The 25090-nt window shown below is 49.1% G+C and overlaps 2 protein-coding genes across 2 annotated transcripts; one reads left to right on the forward strand and one right to left on the reverse strand.

Moving 5' to 3' along the window:
- The first annotated feature begins 7059 nt into the window (after positions 1–7059).
- Positions 7060–14817, forward strand: LOC134507172 (kelch-like protein 24a). Its single transcript, XM_063317665.1, has 4 exons — positions 7060–7135; positions 9531–9609; positions 12137–12364; positions 13314–14817. The coding sequence occupies exons 1-4, from the start codon at positions 7060–7062 to the stop codon at positions 14815–14817; spliced, it is 1887 nt and encodes a 628-aa protein (XP_063173735.1).
- A 4197-nt stretch (positions 14818–19014) lies between these two features.
- Positions 19015–24333, reverse strand: LOC134507174 (kelch-like protein 24). Its single transcript, XM_063317666.1, has 4 exons — positions 24267–24333; positions 22633–22711; positions 21630–21857; positions 19015–20461 (listed from the first exon to the last, which is right to left on the reverse strand). Exons 1-4 carry the CDS (start codon positions 24331–24333, stop codon positions 19015–19017), a joined length of 1821 nt encoding a protein of 606 aa, XP_063173736.1.
- Positions 24334–25090: the final 757 nt, after the last annotated feature.

Consider the following 25090-nt stretch of genomic DNA (forward strand, 5'->3'; position numbering starts at 1 on the left):
TTTCTATTTCTGCTTCAAGGCAGTTTTTATGATTTCTGTCCTTTTGTTATGGTGATGAGTCACCCCGACATTTTGGGTGAAAGGACAGGAAGCAGCACCGCAGCAGGAACAGTTAGAAGAACTCAATGGTTAACCTTAAAAATGTTTGCCGGATTTCATGCTTTCGGAGGTTCCCAAGTAGAAATGCTGAACGTTTAATGTTTTTGCCTTTTCTGTCCAGGTTTCCTGTGTCATCTCTGAAAGTCTCGTTTCCTTGGCTCCACACACCTTGATTAAACCCCAGACCAAACCAGCTATGTTAATTAACATAGTGTGGTGCATCAGCTCACACAGGAAGCCACAGTTTAACCATGGCTTGTTGAGTACACTGCCACTGGCTGAGCGCATACAATGTGTGAAGGCACGAGCCACTAAAACCCAGCCTTCCCCCGCCCGGTTCCCTCCAGAGGTCTTGGGACTACATATCCCATGCTCTGGGCAGGAATGTTGGGGTTTACAGAACCAACAGAAATCTGGAGGGCACTGGGTTAGGGTTGGTTGCTGTGGCACCAGTGCCAAAGCATTTGACTTAGCATAAGGAGTGGTTTAGGTTGGGTTCCTCTGTCCCCTGGAAGAGAATGGAAATTGGGCAACGATGGAGCTGCTCTGGTCTGGCTTCCTCTGAACACGGGCCTGGGGTCTCGGCCTCAGTTCTTCCATCTGCAGTATAGGGGCAGGAATGCCTTCCCTCCCACCATCTGACTGAAGCGCTGGCTGGTTTCGCCCAGCAAGGGGGGAAGGCTGCGAAGAGGAGGGGTGGTTGGACGCTTCATGCGTGGTGGGCGCACAGCCTTGGTCAAACCATAGGATGGATCATCATCATGGTACTGCACGTTTGGTGAATAAGTATCTGTCTTGCCAACCCAGATTGAGTGTGCTGCAGCCCCCGAGTTTCCTGAACTGCTGAACCCAGTTTGTTTCCTGAGCTGTGAGGAATGTGCTGCTCTCACACTCTGACTTCCTGGAGGGATATGTCCTTAAGATGAGCTCCTGATCTTCAGTCCCAGCAATCTCCTACCTCCTCTCCTGTTCATGATCCACCCCCTTCAGTTGGGTTCCATCAAGGGATTTCCTTGCGTCAGCGGAGAGCAGGCAGCGGGCACTGCAACCTGCCTCAGTCCACTGCCCACAGGCACTTGGGTAAGGGTGAGCCTGACCACTGAATCCTAGAATGCAAAGATTGGAAGGGATCTTGGCGATCAGCTAGTCCAACCCTTTCCCCAGTGCAGGGATCCCAGTCTAGTCTGTCAACGCCCTTTCAAAACTGCAGGGCCCAGAACTGGGCAGAATCTTTGCAGAAGCACTGATTTGGGCTGGCACAGAGAAAACCCCCGTTGGGTCAAAATGAGGAAGAGAGAAGCCACATGACGGATTGCTTTACAGAGCAAGCACTTAAAAGTTGTTCTCCAGGATGCATGAACTGCGACGCATACACCTCTGCAAATGTGCAAGAGGCCAGTCCTGATCGTGACCTTCCTGAGCACGTAGGGAGGGCCGCAAAGCATAGAAAATGCTAGCTGGCACCCAGGGTGGCCAAACTTGGATGCTGAAGGGTGGAAGGAGTCAGGCCAAGGGGAAAAGGATCATGGTTTCTCTGAGCTTTATCAGGGTGGGAATTTAAGCCTGTAAAAGGAAAAGCAGTGAATAGAAACACACAGAAACTAAACTTCATGGCTGGGACCTGTATCATCTTCCCATCACGTGGAGGAAGAAAATAGAGAAATTGAAAAGTGGGTTAAAATGAGCAGTTTTAAGACTGGAAAAGGTGGAAGCCCAGTGGACATTTTTTTCATTTTTGGGGTGTGTGTGGTGTGGTTTTGCCTGTTTGCAAAATCAAGCTATTGGCCAAAGCAAAGCGTTGTTCAAACTGCCACGCCAAAGAGAAAAATCCTGGCCAAGCTCTTTCATTGCTGTCAGCATGATTTGTTTAATTATAGTTGGCTGTCTAAGCCTCCATGTGCTGGGTTCACACATCATGCTGAGCAGTAAATCAGTTTACAAGCCTCAGTGGCCAAGTCCATCCAACATAAAAAGCAAGTAGAAATTTTGTCTAACACACCAAGCCATAAAGGGTAGCTTTGTGTTAGAGTGACATACAGGAAACCATTTGTGACACTTGATTTGAAAATACAGGAGAAAAACAAATTGGATGGAAATGATTTTGCAAACGTCTGAATTCACATCATGCGCCAGCTGGCACAAACCCAGATGTTTTGGGATTTTGAAGGCTGAACTGCTATTTTACATCTTGGATTTGGTTTGATCTTGTCCTTTTGCTTTGGATGGGCATTGTATCACCTGGATCATGCGACTGCATGTTAATGACATTATGTTCTTTTCTGCAATAGACCCAGTATTTGGAATATATTGAGAATGATGGATTTTTCACGAATGGGGATGGCTGAAAGGATGATTATACAATGCCATAGTCCTGATTTGTAGCAATGGATGTGTTGTGTGTCACATTGAAATTGGGGTTTTTTCTTCAACAAAGAGCAAAGAAGCTGACTTTTGAGTAATACAGTATGGTCATGAGTACTGATGGCGAGCAGGAGGGGGCCCCTATCCAGGGGGGGAACGCATGTGTCATTCAAAGAAACCCAGAACAGACCCGCCTTGAGTTTGGGGGTTTATCTGTCTGGGTTTTCCCACGCTTCTTCAGTTGGGTAGGATTTTCTGTCGACAATAGCAGTAATAAAACACTAGAGACCTACTCCTTGTCTCAGCGTGGTCTTTGCTTAGTCAATGTTTTGGGAGCTGTCCTGTTTGTAATATTTATTTATTTACTCAATTTATATAGTCCACTTTTATGTGACTTGCAAGACTGATGTCAGCTCTTCAAGGTAGACCAGACGAGCTGAAAGTCATGCAGGCTAATACTTTTATTCTAAGGTTACAGTAACAGAACCTTGCAAGTCTGAATACACTTCCCTCCTCTCTCCCTTTACCTTCGTGAGAACTAGGGAGGGTCTTGTCTGAGACGCTTTCTCAGGTTACAGTTCTGGCCCAGACTCAGATTTCTCTTATCTAACCGTTGTCTTTGCTGCGGCTCTTCCTCCTGTTCCTCAGGGTTATTCCTTCTGCCCGTTACACATATATTTAACGTCTGGCCTGTGGGTACTTCTGCTTAGTTGTGCCCCGCAGACCTATTCTCCTCCTGCACCCAGGGCTGCTTGGCATTCTGGGGCAATCTTGGCTGGGATTCCCCCTTTTTCTCCCTGGGGTCAGCCCGTGTTGCCCTTTCTAACACTATCCAGCAGGACTTTCCTCCTGCTCTCTCTGAGCACCCAAATGGCACTCAAAGTGGGGGGAGGGGGGAGGCTTGCTTACATGCGGACTGGGGCAATCCTCTTGCGCAACCAGGTCACTGGGGAAGAGATGAAGTGGCTGCTCACGTTCGAAGCATATCACATGCTCCGACCCACTTCCCTTCCCTGCAAGAGGCCTGAAAAAATGTTGGTCAGGCTCAGGCATCCATTGCTGGACCCACGGAAGGGGGGCGGTGCTCGAATCTCTCTTTTGGGAGGGAGCCCCGGCCCTCCTCGCCTGCCTTGCCAAATGTCAGCGGTGCGGTTTGCAGCGGCGTTTCCTGCCATTCTCAGTGGGAAACGCATGAACAGTCAAGCAGACGTCTCTCCACCCAGACTTAGTACAGGCAGAACAACAAAGAAGAAGGGGAAATTTGCCTCTGCCTCTGGGCCAGCTATCGGGTTTCAGAAAACCAGGTCTGGTTCATCCCCCGTGAGTGGCCAAGGCAGGGGGGCTTCAGAGGAAAAACCGCAACGTCCCCTTTGGCTGAAGTTCCGGCCTTTCTCCAAATGACAGAAACCAAGACTTGGGATACACCCTTGAGGTCATCCAGCCCACCCAGAGAGTCCAAACTGAAACTATCCAGACAGATGGGTGCCTAGCTTCCATTTGAACCCATCCAGCAAAGGGAGCCCACCCTCCCTCTGGGCCGGCGGCCCCACCGTCCAACTGCTCTGACCATTAGGAAGTTTTTTTTCCTAATGTTCAGCCAGAATCTGCCTTCCTATAACGTAAATCTGGAATGAGAGAGAACAGATCATGAGTGTCTGGTGTGACGGCCTTCCACCTGCTTGAAGGGTGCCATCACGTCCCCCCTCCTCGTCTTTCCTTGGAGCAAAACTATCCCTCTCTGATAGTTCAGTTTCTTTCTGCACTTTTTTGAAGCTGTTCCACTCTCTAAAGCTGGAGAACCCTTGGAGTCCAAATAGTCCAGGGGTCCCCAACCCCCAGTACCGGGCCATGGCCTGTTAGGAACCGGGCCGCACAGCAGGAGGTGAGCGGGGGGCGAGTGAGCGAATTTACAGCCTGAGTGTTTACAGCTGCTCCCCATCACTCGCGTCACCGCCTGAGCTCCGCCTCCTGTCAGAGAAAGCGAGCCCATTGGCTGCTATCTCCAAATGGTGCAAAGACAAAATAATAAAAGGTTGGGAAAAACAGGAAGTGCTTGAATCATCCTGAAACCATCCCCCCCCCCCCCCCCAGTCCATGGAAAAATGGTCTTCCACGAAACTGGTCCCTGGTGCCAAAAAGGTTGGGAACCGCTGAAATAGTCCAAAGTAGACCTCTATCTTTGGGGAGGCGCCTTCTTGTTGAAAGCTGGACTTCCCCCACCCTGAATGGGTGGCCTGAGGAGGCCTCCTTCGAAGGGGCAGGGTCTTCCTGGTCAGCTCTCACATTTGCAGGAACAAGGGGAGCTTTAAGCATCTCCAAAGAGAAATCTGCCAGATTCTCCTTCCCAAGGAAATGTCCTCCTTCTGTCCTTGGTATCTGATAGCACCAGTGGCGCTCTATTCCAGAATGGTTGGCAGCCTCAAGTTTTCAGTGATCAAGCCCATCCCTACACTTCCTTCTTTTTGGACATTCCTAGTTGTGCCTCCCCACACAAACCGCCCCTCCCCTTCTCCACCTTCTTAAGACTCCAGCTGGGCCAGGCCTGCCCCCCATGCTTGCAGACAGACAATCAGGGATGGACAAATCAGAGGACCCCTATGCAAAGTGGACTATGACACCTGTCCCAGGTGGGCCAATGGGAAATCTGCTGATGCTCAAACAGAGGAGGGTCAATTTGGCTTCCCAGTGTTGGGGGACGTGAGACCGTAAGTCTGGACAAAGGTGGGAATGAGAGGACAAGGTGGGTGGGCCGGTAGGAAAGGTAGGACACACTACTTTGCAGGCCCCGTTGGAGAGGACAGGCTTGAATGTACAGCTTTCCTTAAACTACAGGTAGTCCTTGCTTAACAATTGGGACCAGAATTTTGGTTAGTAAACGAAGCGGTCATTAAGCGAAGCCGACCTGATTTTATGACTTTTGTGGCGGTTGTTAAGCGAATCACTGTGGGCATTAAGTGAACCATGTGGTCGTTAAGCAAATAACGTGGTCCCCCATTGATTTTGCTTGCCAGCAGCTGGCCAGGAAGGTCAAAAATGGCAATCGTGTAACCACATGACGCTGAGACGGTCCTAACTGCGAACCGGTTGCCAGGTGCCCAAATCGTGATCATGTGACTGCGGGGACACTGCGATGGTCATAAGCGTGAGGACAGCTTGTAAGTTGGTTTTTTTGGCACCGCCGTAAGTCTGAACCATCACTAAATGAATGGTTGTTAAGCAAGGACTACCTGTAGTGCTATGCAGGGAAATTCTTCTGCATTTTTCCCTCTGCTGGTTTCCATTCTGTTTGCTGAATTTTCTTAAGAGAAGGGGATCTTGGTGAAAACTCTCTGGGGTGCAGAGGGATGTCCTTGCACTCAGTAGCGCTGAGGTGGCTGTGCAAGTGTCTAGCCTTTCTCTGAACAATCGTTCTTCAGGAGTCTGCAACCTCCCTGGCTCCTACCTTTCACTTAAAGCCCAAGGTAAGACCCCCCCAATGGTTCTCCTTCAAGGGGGCCGATCCAGACTGGGAAAAGGGGGCAGAAAGGGAGGTGCTGAGGGATGGGAAGATGGATCGCAGCATAACACACCAGCCTTGGCCGCTTTCTCTTCAGCTAGAAAGCTTCTCCCGCTGACACATTAAGAGAGGCTTTCCAAAACAATTATCTTGAGAATACAGCATTGGAGGAGGAGGGCCCTGTTAGTCTATCATAGCAAAAAACCAGGAGTCCGATTGCATCTTTTCTGACTCACAAATTTTATTCAAAATTTACGCCAAGCTCGCGTTAGTTTCTGCTTCTGAATAAAACTTGTTAGTCGGAAAAAGTGCTGTCAGACTCCTTCTGATTTCCTGAGAATAAGGTGGTGCGACCACAAGCCTGTCTTGGAAGGGAAGAAAACATCTGAAAACTTCAAACAAATGCCTCGATGGCTCTTACCCTTTTTAGTGAGATGTTCTAAAGAGAAGTGGGCAGGCAGGTTTCTATTCGAATTATTACAAAGGTTTTTTTTTTCCCCTTTTCCTCTCGCCTTCCTACATTCAACTCAATTAATGCAAAAACATATAAATAATGGGTGACACTAAGAAATTGCTCCCTGCCAAAGGGGGGGAAAGGGGCATGAAAATGGCCAACTGAATTCAGTGAAATCAAACGCAACACGTACACAGCAGCACAATAAAATTAAAAACTTCACATCTCACCTATATTTCATATGGTGGGTGACTGGCAGAGAAGGCGATCTCAGGGCATTGATGGGTGAGGAGCTGGATCAATCTGCAACAGGCACGAAAACAGCAGAGTCCCATCCACTGAAGGGGATAGGAAAAAACTGCCAATATTGGAGTAGCTTTACGCAAAATACGGTGGGGAATTGTCCAGAGAAGAGGAAGCCACACCAGTGAACCAGAATTGCTTCTATGCATCCTAACTATAGAAACAGTTGGCAAAATGATCCGCTTTTCTAAAGAGAAATTTTGGAAGCCCGTAAGGTAGTAATTCTAGATCCGAACTCCGTAACGCTAATCGGTTCTGTCCCTCTCGGTTTGCTCTCTGCTGTGCTCGCTCAGAGGAATGACGTGTAACACGGCTTCGTTTACCGGGATCGGCTTGGAGAGCAAGGATGAATTCAGTGGAGGACAGAGAGGAGGATCTTGTGGGGGAAGAACCCAAACCTTTGGATCACTACATACGGGAAGGTGGGTCTCCTGTCTTCTTGAAAGCAGGCCCTATCTAGGACCATGCCAGCCATGTTTCCATGGAAGGGTGCACCCCAGGACAGCCTCGGATGTACCCTTGCACTGCATCAACTAACCTGAGATGCCAGTCCTGCAGTTGGGCATCCCCACCTCTTTGAGGGCTGCAAGACATTACCAGGGGCGTCATGTCAGGACTGACCCTTTTTATGATATCTTAAAGTGTGAACAGACGCTGATGAAGTACAGCCTTGAAGAAAATACAGCAGTCCTTGCTTAGCGACAGCTGGGACCAGTAACTCCATTGCTAAGCAGAGAGGTCGCTAACTGGGAAATCACGTGACCGGGATGGTGCTTTCCTTTCCCCTACTTCCCTGCCCTTGGCATGCTCCCCCCAGCGGTGCTGGGATAATTAGCAAGAAGGGAATTAATGTTTGTATTTACATTCACTGGAGAGGAAGGGGTTGCAAGCAAGCAAGCAGGCACACAGTGGGGAAGACACTGTGATGACTGCCCTACTCAGCATTCCATTAAATTCGATTCATACGTGGTAAAAGTAGAAATCTCTTTAATGGAGTGTAGCGTGCAGTACAGTGAAAACACTGCAAATAGAAGTTCCCGTGCCTTCCCCAAGTTAAGCAGCCCAATGAATACAACCCCCTCCCCCTTTTGGTACGCAGCCCCCCTTTCTCACGCCAGTTTGTTCAGCTCCGTGCAGATGTCTCCAACGGCTCTCGGCAGCCTGACCTGGAATGCCAGAGATAGTCCAAACAAGAGGGTTTCACACTCCTGGCTCGCCCGCCTCCCACTTCCAGCGACTTGCAAGATTCAGCACATGCGAGTTCGACTGGATGCTCTGGGAATGTTTTATTGGGGAGCATGACAGACACATTGAAAGCAATGTGCTGGTGCTGGCTGCCCTGAGTGTGCTACACAACCAGCCTGGCGTATTCCCCTGCTTACTCTCTAATAATCCCTTCCTCTCCAATCTCTCTGCTCTGCAGGGAGGGGGGAACCAAGCAATTTCTATAGGCAATCTCTCATGTGCCTGACCTGTTCCCCCCACCCCCCGCAGAATGGAGAGGTTGGAGAGGAAGGGATCACGAGAGAGTAAACAGGCACACAATGGGGAATATACTGGGCTGACTGCATAGCGCACTCGTGGCAGCTAGTGCCACTGCATTGCTTTCGATGTGTATTCCCCACTGTGTGCCTTCTTACTCTCCTGTGATCCCTTCCTCTCCAATCTCTCCATTCTGCAAGCAGGGGGAAAAAAGAAAAACCACAGGACAGGTACAGGACCGCACATACAGATTGTAATGGCGATCGTGTGAACGAGGGATGCTGCGGAGGTTGTAAATGCAGGCCTTGGTTGTAAAGTTATGTTTTCAGCCCCACTGTAACTTTGGACAGGTGCTGAACAAGGCACTCAGTAAGCAAGGACTACCTGTATGGGCAATCATTGGTAAAACAAGCTCAGCCCAGACAAACAGGAAAACGTGAAAAAGAAACTCAAGATTGACCTGCCTTGACTCTTTGGTATAAAAAGGAGGGAAGCAAAAACACAACCAGGCCTTCAAGGTCATGTTATTAGTGCCTAGATCACTAATCACTAATTCTAGGATGTCTTGTGGTATCTGCTTCCTGACCTGGCCTACCTCGGAGGGCTGACATGGGTAGATGAGGCCTGTGGAAAGCCAATAATTCTTATCCTAATCCTTACCCCTGCCCCCCCAATCTCTGAAAAACAGCCTGAAAGTTCCTTGGCATTGTGTGGTGTCCCTTGATTCTGTGTGCTGAAAACTATACAGCTAGTCCTCAACTTGTGACCATTCGTTTAGCGACCGTTTACAGTTATGACGGTACTGAAAAGAGAGACGTACAACCAGCCCTTGCATTTATGACCATCACAGTGTCCCCATGGACACATGTTCAAAATTTGGGTGTTTGGCAACCAGAATGAATGAATGAATGAATGAATGAATGAATGAATGAATGTATTAATTCAATTTATCACCGCCCATCTCCCAAAAGGGACTCTGGGCAGTTTACAATAAAACATAAATAAGAAGATAAAACTGTAAAGCAGTATAACACATAATTTATGACGGCTGCAGCGTCCCGGGGTCACGCGATTGCGGTTTTCAACCTTCCCAGCCGGCTTTCGGCCAGCCAAATCAATGGGGAACTGTGCCATTCAGTTAACAACCGCTGCAATAAATGTCATAAAATCAGGTGTGGTCGTGTGACGCCTCCCTTAACGACCACACCACTTCACGATGAACTCCCCAGTCCCCATTGTGGTCGTAAGTTGAGGACTACCTGCACAGAGTTCTCTGTTGATCAGAGGTTTACAAACAGGGGAACAACTCTGAGTTATCTTTCTCTGATTTTTCAGGGCTGAAAGAACTGTATGAGGAAAAGCTTCTGTGTGATACAACTATTGTGGCTAAAGGGGAACGATTTCCCTGTCACAGGTATTCTGCTCTTGTGCACTTAACTTTTTATCATTAGAGGTAAGAGTTGCTGGAATTTACTGCATCCATTCGATTCCTTCCTTCCTTCCTTCCTTCCTTCCTTCCTTCCTTCCTTCCTGCCTGCCTGCCTGCCTGCCTGCCTGCCTGCCTGCCTGCCTGCCTGCCTGCCTTCCTTCCTGCCTTCCTCCCTCCCTCCCTCTTCCTCCTCCTCTGTGCCCCCCATTTCCTTCCTTCCCCTTTTTTAATAAAAGGCAAACCAAGCAAGACAGTGCAGGCAGGTGCTTTCTGGGGGTTGAATTTACATGATTGTGGCTGAAACCAGTATCTGAAAGGGACATCATGGTGATTTATAGTGTTGACCAAAACAGAAATTTGCTTCTCTGCTAAATGTCTTGGGACAGTATTGAAAGTATGACTTCCCAACAGGATTTTGGTGGTTTCTCTTTCTATAAACTTTTAGCATTTCTTGCTCAGGAGTGTTTTTTTCCCCCCTAGAGCTTTACATTATTTTTATTTTTTGATCTTTACTGTGATGCTTAAGTGGTGATACCAAAATGGTTCAGCCAGGAGAGAGATTACCAAAATATGCCAAGTAAAAACAAAAACAAATGTGACTATTGAAAAATAAAAATGAAGACTTCCAGAGGAAGAAATGGAGGACCGAAGATGGCTCCATGAAAAGCAGAGCCTACGGCTGCGGTGAAGAACAAAGAGGGGACCGGAGATCACCCACATGTGCTTTGGACAGCTGCTCCTTGCAAAGAGACTGCAGGACAGATGTTCACAGCTGCAGTTGGCGCCTTTTAAAGGGCAGTAAGTGCACAAACTTTCTTTTCCAATCACATTTGTAAATTGCTTGTTAACTACTTTTAAGCTATTAGAGACCTTCAGGTTGCCAAGTCTGAAAATGCCAGGTGAGTTTGCCTTCAATCCTTAACGGAAAAAAATTAATCATAAGCTTAAGAATGTTTAAAAATTGAAACAAACAGCAAAAAGCTAAATAAGACTTTGATCCTAAAAAATTATAAATGGACTAAGGGACCAGATAAATTTGGAATAAGATTTTGGAATTAATTATAAAGAATCCTTCCCGTGGGAAATAGATTTGTGTGGACTTTTGCAAGACAAAATAGAGATAATAATTTTAAAAACTGGACACTGGAGGGAACTAAAGATTTTGGTTAAAGGAGAAAAATACACAAGCCTGATTAACAGCTAATTAACTGGGACTTATAAAATGACGCAAAACCTTATTAATGTTGAAAATACTGAAGGACACTTCTGAAAAATGGAATCAGAAGTGAGTATTAACAGTATCAATAGCAATGTTTGCTTCTATGGATAGACTGTGTTCAAAAGATGTTATGGAAAAAATGGCAGATAAGGAACAAGTTTTATTTGACAAGAGTTTTATTTGGCATCAAAAGTGGATCTACAATGTCTCACTGGACATGCAGAAGAAACCAGCTGATGTTGTAGAAATCAAAAGGGAAATACAAATAATAAACCAAGAGTGACCTGGATAATTTTTTTATATTGGATTTACAAAAGAGACTTGTTAAAGCTTTGAAGAATCTTGTGAGAAGGGACAAAGAAGAAATGAAAAGAAATAAAATTTGATGACATTATTGGAATGGACCAAAGATTAAGACTGTTTGAAGTAACAGGAAGGTGGTTTATTTGATCAAGGTTAAAATAGATGTGTTATTTCTGGTAATGGACTTTCTGCTGGCACAAGGACTGAAAAGGTGATGTGTTATGGATTTGTCTATAGATAAGAGATGGGATATGGGAAGAACAGATCATTGGTTGTAACCTTAGATGGGATGAAGTGTTACAAAGATTGTTTATACTTGTGATGAAGGTGGAAAATCACTTCTCTCTATATTTTTTTTCTTTCTTTACCATATTCTTACTTCTCTTTTTTCTTTTTTCTACATTTTTTCTTCTCCTTTGCACCTTTCACTCCTTCTTTTTCGGTTTGTATTAGATTTTACTATTGTAATTAAAATCCCCAATAAATTTTTGTTTTTATATATATATGGAGAGAGAGAACGAACACAGAGCAGAACCTATAGTACACATAAAATCAGTAAGATGTATATTAACACCTTATATGTACCTCTAGATGGCAGCACTTAGCTGAAATTAATTGATCTTCATGTCCACCCCAACTCAAGGGAGGCTTCACTTTTTATAAAATATATTAGAGTAGTTCGTGGTAAACTCTAGATTTTTTTCCCTCACTAATAACAACAAAACTATAATCCTACGTTTGAGCACAAGAACATCGGAAGAATTTCACCCACGAGGCTACAGGGTGATGGAGGCCTGGGTACCCCTCACAACAACTGAATGCTGTCACTCCCTGCCACTCCACAACAGTAAGATCAGACCAAAAATAGCAGAAAAAGAAATTGCAAATCCCCAATCATGAGGTGGAAAAACAGAAGTCTCTTTGGCCAGGGAGAAAACTGATGGAAAATTACAGGGGAAGTACAGCTTTTGCTGAATTTTCTCCTCCCAGGATGCTCCTGGCAGCGATCAACCCCTACTTCCGAGCCATGTTCTCCAACTCTTTCCGAGAGTCCCAGGACGGGGAGGTGTACCTGCAGGACATGGAGCCCTCCATCATTCAAGCGGTGGTGCGCTACTACTACACGGAGGAAGTAATACTCATGCCCGAGATGGCCGAAGATCTCTTTGAAGCAGCCAGCCGCCTTCAGATCCTTCCTCTGCTGGAGAGCTGTTCCAGGTAAGCCCTGCGCTGCGTGATGCCCACTGAACGTGGATCGCCCTGGGGGGGGGCACATCCTCTTCTTGCTCCAGTTCCTGCCAACAGTATCAGGGAAAGTATAAATAATCCAAAGCTCCGAAAAGGTGAAATAGCGAATCCCAGGATAATAAAAACTAGCTAGGTGGGTGCATTCATCTGGACACTGGTTCTTGTTCCTTTTATGCCCGCCACGCGAGTCAAAGTCTCATGTCTGAAAAGTTTTAGCCTGCCGTGGATGTAACCCATTGGCGCCATGTCCTTGTGATGGTGTTGCAGAGGTGGTCATTGGCCACTGACCGATGCCCTTAACGTATCTGGGAGGGAAAAAGGGCAAGGCGGCTGAAATAAGCAGATGTAACTGATTGGTGTGGGAAACTCGCTGACGGGCAAAAAAGGACAACGGGCCCAATGCCCCTGGTCCTGCAGAAGGACGTATCTCGGCCTGCCTCACCACCGGCCATGGTGGCCGAGCCTCATGGGAGCTGGAGTCAGCAATATCTTGCACACCTTTAGGCGAAGGGCCACCCTCGGCCTTTCGGTGGAAGCTCGGAGGCCATCCTCCAGTATGGAACAGGAAGGGGCAGCAAAATTACAATTTGGTCCTTTTCTCCAGCTTTGGGAGCCACCGGTGGCACGCCTTTGCCTCAGGAGAGCTCATTAGCTCCAGGCCTGGGGAGCAGGTCCAGGAGGAAAAGAGGGGGCTGTGGGGCAGGCGGTTCCCTCCTTCCTTCCTTCCCTTCTTTCTTCCTTCCTCTTCCCTCCCTCCCTCTCCCTTCCTTCCTTCCCTTCTCCTTTCCTCCCTCCTCTTCCTTCCCACTCCTTCGGTCCCTGCCTTTTCCTCGTTCCTTCCTCCTTCCCTCCCCCCTCCCTCGGCGGGGCGCAGGGCCCGCCGCCCGCCGCCCCGCCTGCCACGGTCCCTTCCCCGCAGGTTCCTGCTGGAGCACCTGGGCCCGGAGAACTGCCTGCGCGCCTACCAGCTGGGCTTCGCGCACAGCGACGCCGCGCTCTTCCAGGAGGCCAAGGCGCTGGTCCACGCGCACTTCAAGCGCCTCTCGCAGGAGGCGCCCGCCTTCCTGGAGCTCAGCCCCAGCGCGCTGGCCAGCATCCTGGCCGCCGACGGGCTGCTGGTCTCCTCCGAGCTGGTGGTCTACCGGGCCGCGTGGCGCTGGGTGGCGGCGCAGGGCGCGGCGCGGCGGCCCTTCCTGGCCCCGCTGCTGGCGCACGTGCGCTTCCCGCTGCTGACGCCCGACGAGCTGCGCCAGGTGCAGGCCGAGCTGCTGCGCTCGCGGGAGCTGCGCCCGCGCTGGCGGCGCCTGAGCCGGCAGGAGCGGCTGGCGCAGTGCCGCGGGCTGCGGCGCGGCATGTTCGCCACCTGCATCGTCTGCGTGGACCTCTTCAACATGGAGGGCCCCGAGCTGAAGACCAAGGACTTCCAGGTGGGCTGCTTCGACCCGGCGGCCGAGGCCTGGGAGCGGCTGCCGCTGCTCAAGAGCCTCTACTGTGCGCGCTGCGTGGCCGTGCGCGAGCGGCTCTTCGTGGCGGGCGGCGTGCACACCGACGACTCCTACTCGGACACGCTGCACGAGTACTGCGCGCTGCGCGGGCGCTGGAGCCAGCTGGCCTGCATGTCGGTGGCGCGCGCCTCGCACGGCTTCCTGGCCTGCGGGCCGCGGCTCTTCGCGCTGGGCGGCTGGCGCGGCTACGAGGAGTACCTGGACTCGGCCGAGAGCTTCGACCTGGCCGCGCGGCGCTGGGCGCCCATCGCCCGCATGCCGCTGGCGCTCAGCCACTTCGCGGCGGCGGCGCTGCGCGGCCGCCTCTACCTGGTGGGCGGCGTGACCGACGCGGTGGGCTCGTGGTACGCCTCGCGCAAGGTGCTCATCTACGAGGTGGGCGCCGACGCGTGGAGCCAGGTCTGCCTCAACAGCGAGTGCTACTGGGCCGGCGCCGTGGCCATGAACGAGGGCATCTACGTGGTGGGCGGCTACTTCCGCAGCCGCGCGCGGCACCGCCAGGAGCGCTGGCCCGACGCCGGCAACCTGCACTGCACGCGCCGCTGCTTCTTCCTGGGCCCCGACGGGCGCGTGGACCGGCGCGTGGCCGTCCCGCGCCTGCCCGTCGAGCTGGCCGGCGCCGGCGTGGTGCGCTGGAAGCGGCGCATCTACGTGCTGGGCGGCGAGAACACCTACCTCTACAACCGCCTGGAGGGCGAGAGCGACGAGGAGTACTACAACACCGTCTACTACTGGGAGCCCGGCGCGCCCAAGTGGACGCGCTGCGCCCAGCGGCTGCCCTTCACCAGCTGGGGGCTGAGCGGCTTCGGCTGCGCCGCCATGAAGCTGCCCAAGAAGCCCATCCTGGAGCTCTTCCGCAAGACCGCCGTGGCGCTCACGGCCGTCGAGGCGCCGCCGCCGCCGCCGCCCGCCTCCTAAGGCGCCCGGCCCCGGCCCGACGGGGCGCGCTTGTACCGCTCAGAGGTCTAGAACAGAGAGTGCTCGCTTGCCTACCCGCGTGTCTGCCTCTCATTCATTCCCGGGCTGTCCCCAACGCCTGCCTGCCTTTCGATTTTTTCCCCGCTTTCGAAAGCCTGTTTTGCAGCCCGTGAAAAACAGCCCAGCCTTTTAAAAAACTCAGCTGTTATTTGGGGCAGGCAGGTTTCAATGGTGAGCACTGCTGGCTGAGGGTTTTATGGGGTGCGGGGTGGCAGAGGCCAAAGTGTGGGGAGGGGGGGTATCCTCTGGGAAAGGCTTTACGGCTGTTGGGCGCTTCCAGCTGCCCGATAGCTCGAAAGGCTTCCCCACGTTTGCCCATTTGGGGGTGATGCCAGGATAGCCGGAAAGGCTTCCTCGCATTTACCCACCTGGGGGTAATGCCAGCTGGAAAGAAGGGGAGGTGTTTTGCACCGAGTCTTTAAATGGCCTGTTTTGGTGCATGCACAAAAACTTGGGAAAATATACTTGTGCAAGGGAAAGAACAGGAGTGTTCACTCTAGGTAAGGGTCCCTCTCTCACCAGTTTGTGGAGAAGCCAGTTTTTTCTAGTCCTGTTCTTTTCATAACAACAATTTATTAAATTTTGTGCCTCCCGACTCACAGCAACTCTTTGTGGTCCCCCCTCCTCCTTAATCTGCGTTGCACTCCTTTTGACTTACCTAGAAAGTTTCCCACACCACATGGCAACACCTAATGTTTGCTTCAGTTTCCTTTAGTCTGCGGCGGCCCCCCTCTCTTCAGTATTCATAATGAGCTTTTTAATCAAACTGCAAAACTTGGAGAAATGGCAGTGTTTCCTTCCTATGGCTGTACTCAAGATTAAAGCCTCTTGGGGTGAGGAGAATAGGTGTTTGAGGAAACATGCACAGGACTTGGCTGGAAAACTTAGCGGAAAGTGAGTAATCCAGTGATCAAAGGGCTAGAATTTTCCCTGTAGGAAAAATTGGCAACGTTAGTTAGGAAAAACAAGGGAAGATGTGGTTATTATAAATGCTTGAAATTAATTCAATCAAAGAACTTTATTACAGCCCCGAGGCCAGAAAATGCTTGAAATTAAAATTTATGAGGAGAAAGGATAAGAATTTATCATAATCATGGATCACCCCCCAAAAGGAACTATACACAAAGCTTGTGGATAGCCAGTTGCTTTATCCGTGCTTTGATCTAACATTGGGCCCCTTCTCCTGTTCCCCTGGGAACTGATCTGCTAGAAATCGTTTATAGTATTCCTCACTCCTGCTGGAGTCTTAGCTAAGAGAAATGTGATGTTTCCGTTTGTTTATGGAATCACAGAATGAAGGAGTTGGAGATTGTCTGTAAAATAAGAGCAGAATATGCTGGCATTTGTTCTCAATCTCTCTGGCACCTCATGTTGTTGTTTATTCGTTTAGTCGCTTCCAACTCTTCGTGACTTCATGGACCGGCCCACGCCAGAGCTTCCTGTCGGTCGTCAACATCCCCAGCTCCCCCAGGGACGAGTCCGTCACCTCTAGAATGTCATCCATCCATCTTGCCCTTGGTCGGCCCCTCTTCCTTTTGCCTTCCACTCTCCCTAGCATCAGCACCTTCTCCAGGGTGTCCTGTATTCTCATTATGTGGCCAAAGTATTTCAGTTTTGCCTTAAATACCATTCCCTCAAGTGAGCAGTCTGGCTTTATTTCCTGGAGGATGGACTGGTTGGATCTTCTGGCAGTCCAAGGCACTCTCAGGATTTTCCTCCAACACCACAGTTCAAAAGCGTCTATCTTCCTTCTCTCAGCCTTTCTTATGGTCCAGCTCTCGCAGCCATATGTCACTACGGGGAACACCATTGCTTTGACTATGCGGACCTTTGTTGTCAGTGGGATGTCTCTGCTCTTGACTATTTTATCGGGATTTATTATTGCTCTCCTCCCAAGGATGAAACGTCTTCTGATTTCCTGACTGCAGTCAGCGTCTGCAGTAATCTTTGCGCCTAGAAATACAAAGTCTGTCACTGCCTCTGCGTTTTCTCCCTCTATTTGCCAGTTATCAATCAAGCTGGTTGCCATAATCTGGTTTTTTTGAGGTTTAGCTGCAAACCAGCTTTTGCACTTTCTTCTTTCACCTTCATCTTAAGGCTCCTCAGTTCCTCTTCGCTTTCAGCCATCAAAGTGGTACTGGCACCATTTAAGCACATATCATTTGAGTATGGCATACATATATCCCAAGGAATATAGCCTTTGCTTCATTATGTTTCTCCTATTTCATTAAGAATTATCTTGCTGTATTGGGGGCTTTTAAGGGACCTTTAAGAGAAAATAGCTTTAAATTCCTAGCCCAAATCATGATGCAGTTTACCACTGTAAAACTGCTCAAATCAACTCAGTCTTTATTACAATATATAAAACTCTGTAGGAGACCCTTCACAGTATTGCTAAATATTTCCTGGAAATTTAGATTGCGGTCTTCCGCATAGTTTCCACCCTCACAGATGCATAGGTGGGAGACAGAAAGTTCTGCTCTCTCATTTTGGACGCTGAAAACAGGCCAAGAGAAAGAAGTCAAGAATGGCCGATACATTTCTCAGGATAGTTTTGGGAACTGGTGACAGATTTCAAGAGGTCTTTCAGCAGCCTGTAGTAACAAAAAGTCCTCCAGATAATGGGGTGAAGTTGTTCTTTAAGTGCCCTTCCATTAACCAGCTGGACATGAGGAAGATTCTTCATAGAAATGCCGGCCATGACATGTCACCAACTAATGGTATGTGGGAAAGACCTTGGGAGATGGGGAGAAGAGATGCTGCCTAGGGAAGGGTCAGATAAGGGAGGGCAGAGCCCACAGCTGCATAATGGGTGGAGAAAGAGGCTCAGAAGGGACCCTCCCTGGTTTCTTGGGCTGTAAAAGAGACGGGAGAGATTTGTACTTTCAGACTTGCAAGATTCTGTCAATGTAGCATTAAAGTAGAATTAGCTCATCTGGTGGTGTTTCCTGTCTGGTCTACCTGACAATGTAGGGGTAAATACAGGACATCTTTGACAATGCATCTTAGTTGGAGGCAGGGGAATAATCAATCCGTAATTATGTGAGAGGAAGGGCAAGAATGATAACATTTAATCCCCCCAATGTAATGGAAATCCATATTTTCATATACCATATACTGTATCAAAAGCATTTTTCATATCCCCAAAAGGCACTACAACTGTTTCATAATTCTCAGAGTACATTGTTAAAATCTCTACTGACAGTCTAATATCAGAAACTCGGTATCCTTTCAAAAAGTCAGATGATGCAGGATGAATAATCACTTTTGCAATCTTTTTTCCATAATCAGGGTCAGAATCTTTGCATTTCATTTAACAAAGATCATTTGCAGAGTCTGGAGGTCCTTATTTTCAAAATAACTATTACTGTATACAAACTTTATAGATTTGGGGGTGGTATCCTTTGGGGTGGACGTTCTTGTGTCATTCAGACTGTTCCCAAAGAGTTCTGGAGCAAGCCAATGAGATACTTGGAAACTGAGGCTGGGTCTAAAAGTTTGGGACCCGTTTGGTGGAAACCAAGAAGCCAAGAGGATCTACTGAAGATCATATGATGCTCAGTTGTGTAAATACCGAACTGACGCAACATTTGACTAGGGTAGGTCCATCCTCAGGTTTACAAATGACACAATGGCCTGATTGGCTAAACTTACAAAGAACCATCAAAGGGTTTGGGGTTGAACCCTGTCAAGGAGGTAAACTCTTTTAGCCAGTAATTCAACCCAAGGTAGCGACCCAACCCACCTGTGGCTCACCTACGCTGTGCCTTAAATTGCCCCTCCAATTTATTGAAAAGAAATAAATGAAAAACAACGGCTGGAGTCCTCGGCCACCAAATCCCACGACATTCTAATGTGATGACTTGAGGTCTAAGAGGTCGGGTGAGAACACCAACATCTTAAGGATGAGATGATGCCAATCTTCTGGGACTCGGGTGTTTAAGAGATGGGGCACTTGTGAAATGATCTAAAGGAAGCTGCCTCTCGAGGTCAGTGGATGGAGGTCCTCAGTCACTTAGTCCTTTGTAGGTGAGCAGGCAAAGGCGTGTAGAAGCCAGCAGCATAATTTCAGTAGAATTTATTTATAATTCCTGCCTGATCTCCACTCGGGCAGAAGAACAGCCAATGGGGGAGGAACTATGATTTGGGGACAGCTGCCACAAGGACCAGAGAGGCCACTTGGAAAAGCCGGAGAATGTGAGGCTTGGGTCTCAGCAAGGTCACGCAGCCAAACCGGCTGATGCCTTCCCGGGGCACGGGGATTTCGACACTGCCCCGGTGCCAGCGGGTCTCGCCGGGCTCCCAGTGGTAGATCGCTTTGTAACGCTGGGCCAGGTCTTCCCCACCCAACACGTAGATCCGCTTCCCACAGGAAACCACCCCTGCGTTGGCCAACCCCCGCGGCAGTTTGGGAACGGTCACGCTGTGACTCGCTTTGCCAGCCTCGTTGACGAAGAAGCATTTGCGAGTGCTGTGCCGGTTCTCAGGCACAAGGGCCCCGTCCACCCAGTCCCGGGTCTTTTTCTCAGCGTACCCCCCAATGATGTAGATGCCGTTGTCTGCCACCACAGCCCCAGCTGCGAAGAAGCCGGTCGCCAGAGGCACTTGGGTCCAGGTGTTGGAGTTGATCTCATGGATCAGGACCCCCTTGTGAAACTGCCAGTGGTTCGACACGCCGGTGGCACCCCCAAGGAGATACAGCTTCTCCCGCAACACGCTGGCGGCCGGGTGGCTCAGGGCAAAGGGCAGCTTGGCCATCGTGGTCCACTTCCCTGCCGCAAGGTCAAGGCTCTCGGCCAGGTTTAGGAAACTCTGGAATCTGCGCCAGCCCCCCATGGCGTAGAGCTTCTGGCGGTGAAACACGAAGCCGTGTGCGGCCCGGGGCACGGCCATGGCTGGGAGTGGCAGCCACTGGTTGGTGAAGGCGCTGAATTCGAAAACGGTGGCGGAGTAAGAATTCTTGTAGACGCCTCCCGAGACGTAGATCCTGTCTCCGTCCGAGGTGCAGCAGGTGTGAGTCAAGGACTGCAAACCGGGGAGTTTTTCCCACAGTTCGGCCTGTGGCTCATAGCAGCTCATGTGGGCCTCCTCGGTATCCAGCTCTTGATACTCACACATCTGGGTGTCGATGCACAGGATGTGCGGCTTGTACATGCCCTGGCGCAGCCCGCGGGTTTGACGCAGCCGCTCGTCGCCCTCCAGGACCTTCCACTCGAGGTCCAGATCTCCCCACTGCTCCAGGTCTGCCTGGAGGGCTTCCTGCTCCTCGGGGCCGAAGAGGGGGAAACGGACATGGCTCAGCAGCTCTCCGAGGAGTGGGCTGCGGTTTTGGGGCTGGCTCTGCACCCAGCGCCGGACCACCTGGTAGACCTTGAGCTCCGAAGCCACGGCGAGGTCATCAGAGGAGATGATGGTCATGAGGTCCTCGGGGTCCAACTGGAGGAAATGGTCCTCTTCGAAGCTCCGGTCAAAATTCCTGACCAGGAGCTGGAGAACAGCATGGAGGAGAGGCTGGTTGCGATGCGCCTGAGCCAAGGAATACATCTCAAAGCAGTTCTGAATGGAGAGATGGGCCATCAGGAACCTAGAAGGGGAGAGATGGAACAGGAGACCTGCCGAGTGTCTCGTCTTCAAAAGAGGAGCTCAAAGGCCTGGCTGTTGCAGAACAAGGAGAGATCAGAGAAGGACCTGTTAAGTCCTTGCTTAACAACCATTAATTTAATGATGGTTCGGACTTATGACGGTGCTGAGAAAACTGACTTACGACCAGTCCTCACACTTAGAACCATCACAGCATCCCCGCTGTCATATGATCGTGATTTGGGCGCTTGGCAACTGGTTCACATTTATGACCGTCGCAGCGTCCCATGGTCATGTGATTGCCGTTTTCGACCTTCCCGGCAGGCTTCTGGCAAGCAACATCAATGGAGAACTGTGGCGTTCGCTTAATGACCGCCACAAAAAATTGCATTGGATTTGTTTAATGACCACTTTGCTTAGGAATCGAAATTCTGGTCCCAATTGTGGTTGTTAAGCGGGGACTACCTGTAAAGTCAGCCTTGAGTCAGCCTCAACTCCAAGTGCCGTGGAGATTTCTTGGCAGCAGTATGGAAGAAGTTTGACCTGGCTGCTTTTTAAAATTTCTTTTTTACTGTCTAGTACAGTGAAACACTGCATTATGCTCTGCCTGCGAGAATATCAAGGAAACCCGTTTCTTTGCACAAAAAGAAATTCCTTTCTTGAGCAGATAGGACAAAAATGACAATCCGCAATGTAGTAATTTGCTTCTGTGACCGTCGGAAATGACGAAGCAAGCAGATAAAGAGATCCCAGCCAGCCCTTGTAGCAAACATCGACTCCCAGAAGTGCAATTGTTTACCCAGCATTCTTTTGCTCAGCAACAGCTAATGGAAGAGAATCTGGCAAACGGATCAGCTAGTCCCATAAGCACGTGAGAAAAAAGTAAAGTCTCCTTTCAGTCAGGCTCGGCTCCTAGTGACTAAATTTGTCTTGCCTGTGTTGTCTCACCTACATCTTTGGGGGTTCACCTATATCTTTGATGGGGATTTCCCGTTCAAGCAGGCCTGACTGGGGCTTGGATGGGAGACCACTAGGAAATCTTAGGGACGTATGGTAGAGATTAGCCTCCAAGATGAAACTCAGCCAGTGCTACCCTCTGCTGAGATTGGCCTGTGAAGCCGGCTCAAATTGCGATGGGGCACATCCGGCCGGGAGTCTTTTTTGGGACCAACCTGCAGCAGACGTCCTGCAGGGGGGTTATCTGCAGCTGGCTAGCTCCCGTGAAGAGGAATGGAGCTAGCTCGGGGCTGAGCGTATGTTCCTCCATGTAGATATATTTCAGGATGTTCTGCAGGATTGACGGGGACACATTCTGCAGCAGAACCTCTTTCCCGTCGGCCTCTCTGTCGCCATTGACGAAGATGTCCCGGAAGTAGGGACTAACGGCTGCTAGCAAGGCCCTGCAACAGGAATTGAAGCTCCAAGTTACTGGACCCACGCGTGGGTCATACATTCGTGGCACTGATGCTATGCGTTCAGCCTCAGAAGTCGCAAAATTATTCTATTCGTTTCACGGAGAGGCCTGTATAGATTTTATTCATTCATTCATTCATTCATTCATTCATTTCATTTCATTTCTATGGCCGCCCATCTCAGCAAGTGCCTCTGGGCGGCTATAGAAATTGAGCAAATAAATAAATAAAATAAATACATTTTTGCATGGACAGTGTTCTTAAACTGAAAATAAAGAATGAAACTTACCCCTCTCATGTATATATTAGAATAACTTTATTGATTAGTCAAATGACCATATCAGAAAGTTGGGCATCAGCCACTATAAAATATAAAATGTGATACCATCAAACAGCTAAAAACAGTAAAATTAACTAGAATATACTATGCTGAGATAAAATACGATAAAACACGGTAAGATAAAATAGGGATAAAATTGTAAGGTAAAAATGCAGGATGTGATAAAACAAGGGATAAAATACAGAAACAGTCTGAGTTTAAATGAATTCGTCACCTTGACATGCCACCTCTCTCATGTGAAGTGGCCCAAATTTGAAATAATTGTTTAAATCGTGGTCTCCCAGGGAACCCCTCGTGACCTCTCGCAGAACCCGAGGGTGCCACAGACCCCTGGTTGAGAAACCCTGATCTATAGTATCCGGGGCTGGGGATAAAGTTGAGAGCATTGCTGTTTTGCAAAGGGGGGCCACGGGAGGTGCTTACCTGTGGCAAGGAAACCTCTGTCCATCGGCCACAAGAGTGACGTCGCAAAGCAGCTTGTCCTGGTACATCTCAGTCAAACCTGGCTCCGAGAAGAGGACACGGGCTCAGTTCCAAGGACCCCAAGCCAGCCCAGGGCCGGGTCGCCCCCACCATTCTCAGATTTCTCTCTTGTTCCAAAGCTCAGGGTTGGCCCAAACCCTTTGGCCATGGTGAGCAATGTAAAAGTCCACGCACGGATTTTTTGGACGTGACAGATGTCTCCTTTTAGAAAAGTCTTTTGCGTTTTATCTGTCAAATGTTGTTTTAACAGTAACCATCAGGTTTCCAAGGAACTGGAGCCGCACAATGGAAAAAGGGCTGGCGATACATGCTGTCCCTGGTATGGATAATCTGGAAATGCGCTCTTTCATCAATCTCACCTTACCGAACAAAATGACAAAGCAATGAAGCAGCTGGTCTTCCATCTCCGATGTGCAGTGCTCCGGCCTTTTCTTGTATGATTTGATGAAAGAGTTTGATTTCCAAATTTCTTTCAAGGGAGAAGAGCACTTGGGAGAAATTTTCTGGGGTGACAACTTAGTGTTGCAGAACTTAGGGGTGTCCACAGGCAGGAGGTCAAAAAAGTCAAGATGGTGATTGTAACCATGTGATTGAGCCCCACCTCCTCCTAATATGTAAAATGGGGTGTGGCCTCAATCACATGGTTGTGACCAACCTCTTGACTTTTATGACCTCCTCCCTGTGGACCTCCTGTGCTGAGTGAGGAAGTTGCCGACTTTTGTGCATACAGGTAGGTCCTCAACTTATGACCACAATAGGGACAGGAAAATTTGTTGTTAATTGGTGCGGTCGTTAAGTAAGGCATGTTACTGCACCTGATTTACAACTTTTTTGTGGTGATCGTTAAGTGAATCACATTCCCCATTGATTTTGTTTGTCGGAAGCTGGCTGGGAAGGTCTCAAATGGTGACCATGTGACCCCGGGATGCTGCAACCGTCGTAAATACATGCCAGTTGCAAAGCACCTGAATTTTGATCATGTGACTGCAAGGATGCTGTGATGGTCGTAAGTGTGAGGACCAGTCACAAGTCACTTTTTCCAGTGCTGTCGTAACTTGGAACAGTCACTAAATGAGTGGTTGTAAGTCAAGGACTACTTGTAATCTTCTTCAATGCTCCCCCATAATGAAATAAGTTAAAAAATACACTCTAGAGAAATTCAGAAGAAATTATCAACCTATCCCCTCAAGAATAAAGTTTAAAAAAACAACAAAAGTCACTTTTTCAAAGGGAGAAACTTTCTAAGAAGTTAGATTTCAGCCCTGAGATTCGTCCTACGATGGGCTTTGCTTGTCCTCCTGGGGAAACTTTTAACACACTCCAGACAAGTTAATTATCAGCAACAAAAACTTTCCTGCTTGGACTGCTATGTTTCACCCATTCACTGTTTCGAAGAGGTATAAAATAAACCCATGGCTGGCTATATTCACTACATGGCAAGCCAGAAACTCAGGTTTCTGAGCCACAATGACCAGATTCACAGAACACGCTGTCACAAAAAAGCCAATCCCAGGAACGGTTGTGTGACCCTGGCCGAGGTGGGGCGGCTGGCGCAAGAGCCCTTTGGCACTTACCTTCTTTCAGGCCAAGAGGTCTTGGTTTAAGCTTTGTGGCTTGTCCCCTCTTATGCGTGGAGCTCATTGTGAGCTGTCAAAGAAAGAACAGGAGGAGATATGAAGCCTGTGGCTGCTTTGCAAGGGAATGAAAAAGGAAGAGATTGGACATCTCAAGAAGATTTGGAGGGCCCTCAGAGTTTATGGCCCCTAGTGTTTTGATGCTTCTCCAGGACGGTAAGGAATAGGCAGAAGGGCTGAGATCCCGTGCCACGGACCTTCCTTGTCCTTTCCTCCTTCCTAACCTTTCTGAAGTCATTTCTGATGGTTGAAGGAACCTCTAGGATGGGAGGAGGGATCAGGAAAAGCAAGCAATTTGGCCGACCTGCCCTTTTGACTTTTTCGACCTCCTCCCCGTGGACCCCCCTGTGGTGAGTGAGGAGGTTGCTAACTTTTCTGCATGATCTGCAAATGAGACGTCCTGGATTCAGGGCCACAGAAGACCAGCCCAGTAGAAGCTGCATCCACGTATAACTCCATCCAAGATTCTCAGAGGTGGTGCTGCCGTGACCCCATAAAGTAATATGAATTTCTGAGACCCCCATGAATAAAAGATACGATTTTATTGAGGGTCGGGCAAGAAATAGCGGTGTCCGTAAGGGCAGTAAAAAAATCACGGTTGTGGTTGTGTGCATAGTTAAGCCTTCAATTTCTATGTACATGTGCAGGAGTTTGATTGTGTGGTGGCGACTGCAATTTGACTTTGGTGCCCCTCCTGCGGAGGCCACTGGCAAGAAATTATGCCCTTTATTTTTAATAAGGAAATTTTATTTTGTATGTCAAAC

The sequence above is a fragment of the Candoia aspera genome, chromosome 18 (genome assembly GCF_035149785.1).
Source record: "Candoia aspera isolate rCanAsp1 chromosome 18, rCanAsp1.hap2, whole genome shotgun sequence".
In the NCBI taxonomy this organism is placed as follows: Eukaryota; Metazoa; Chordata; class Lepidosauria; order Squamata; family Boidae; genus Candoia; species Candoia aspera.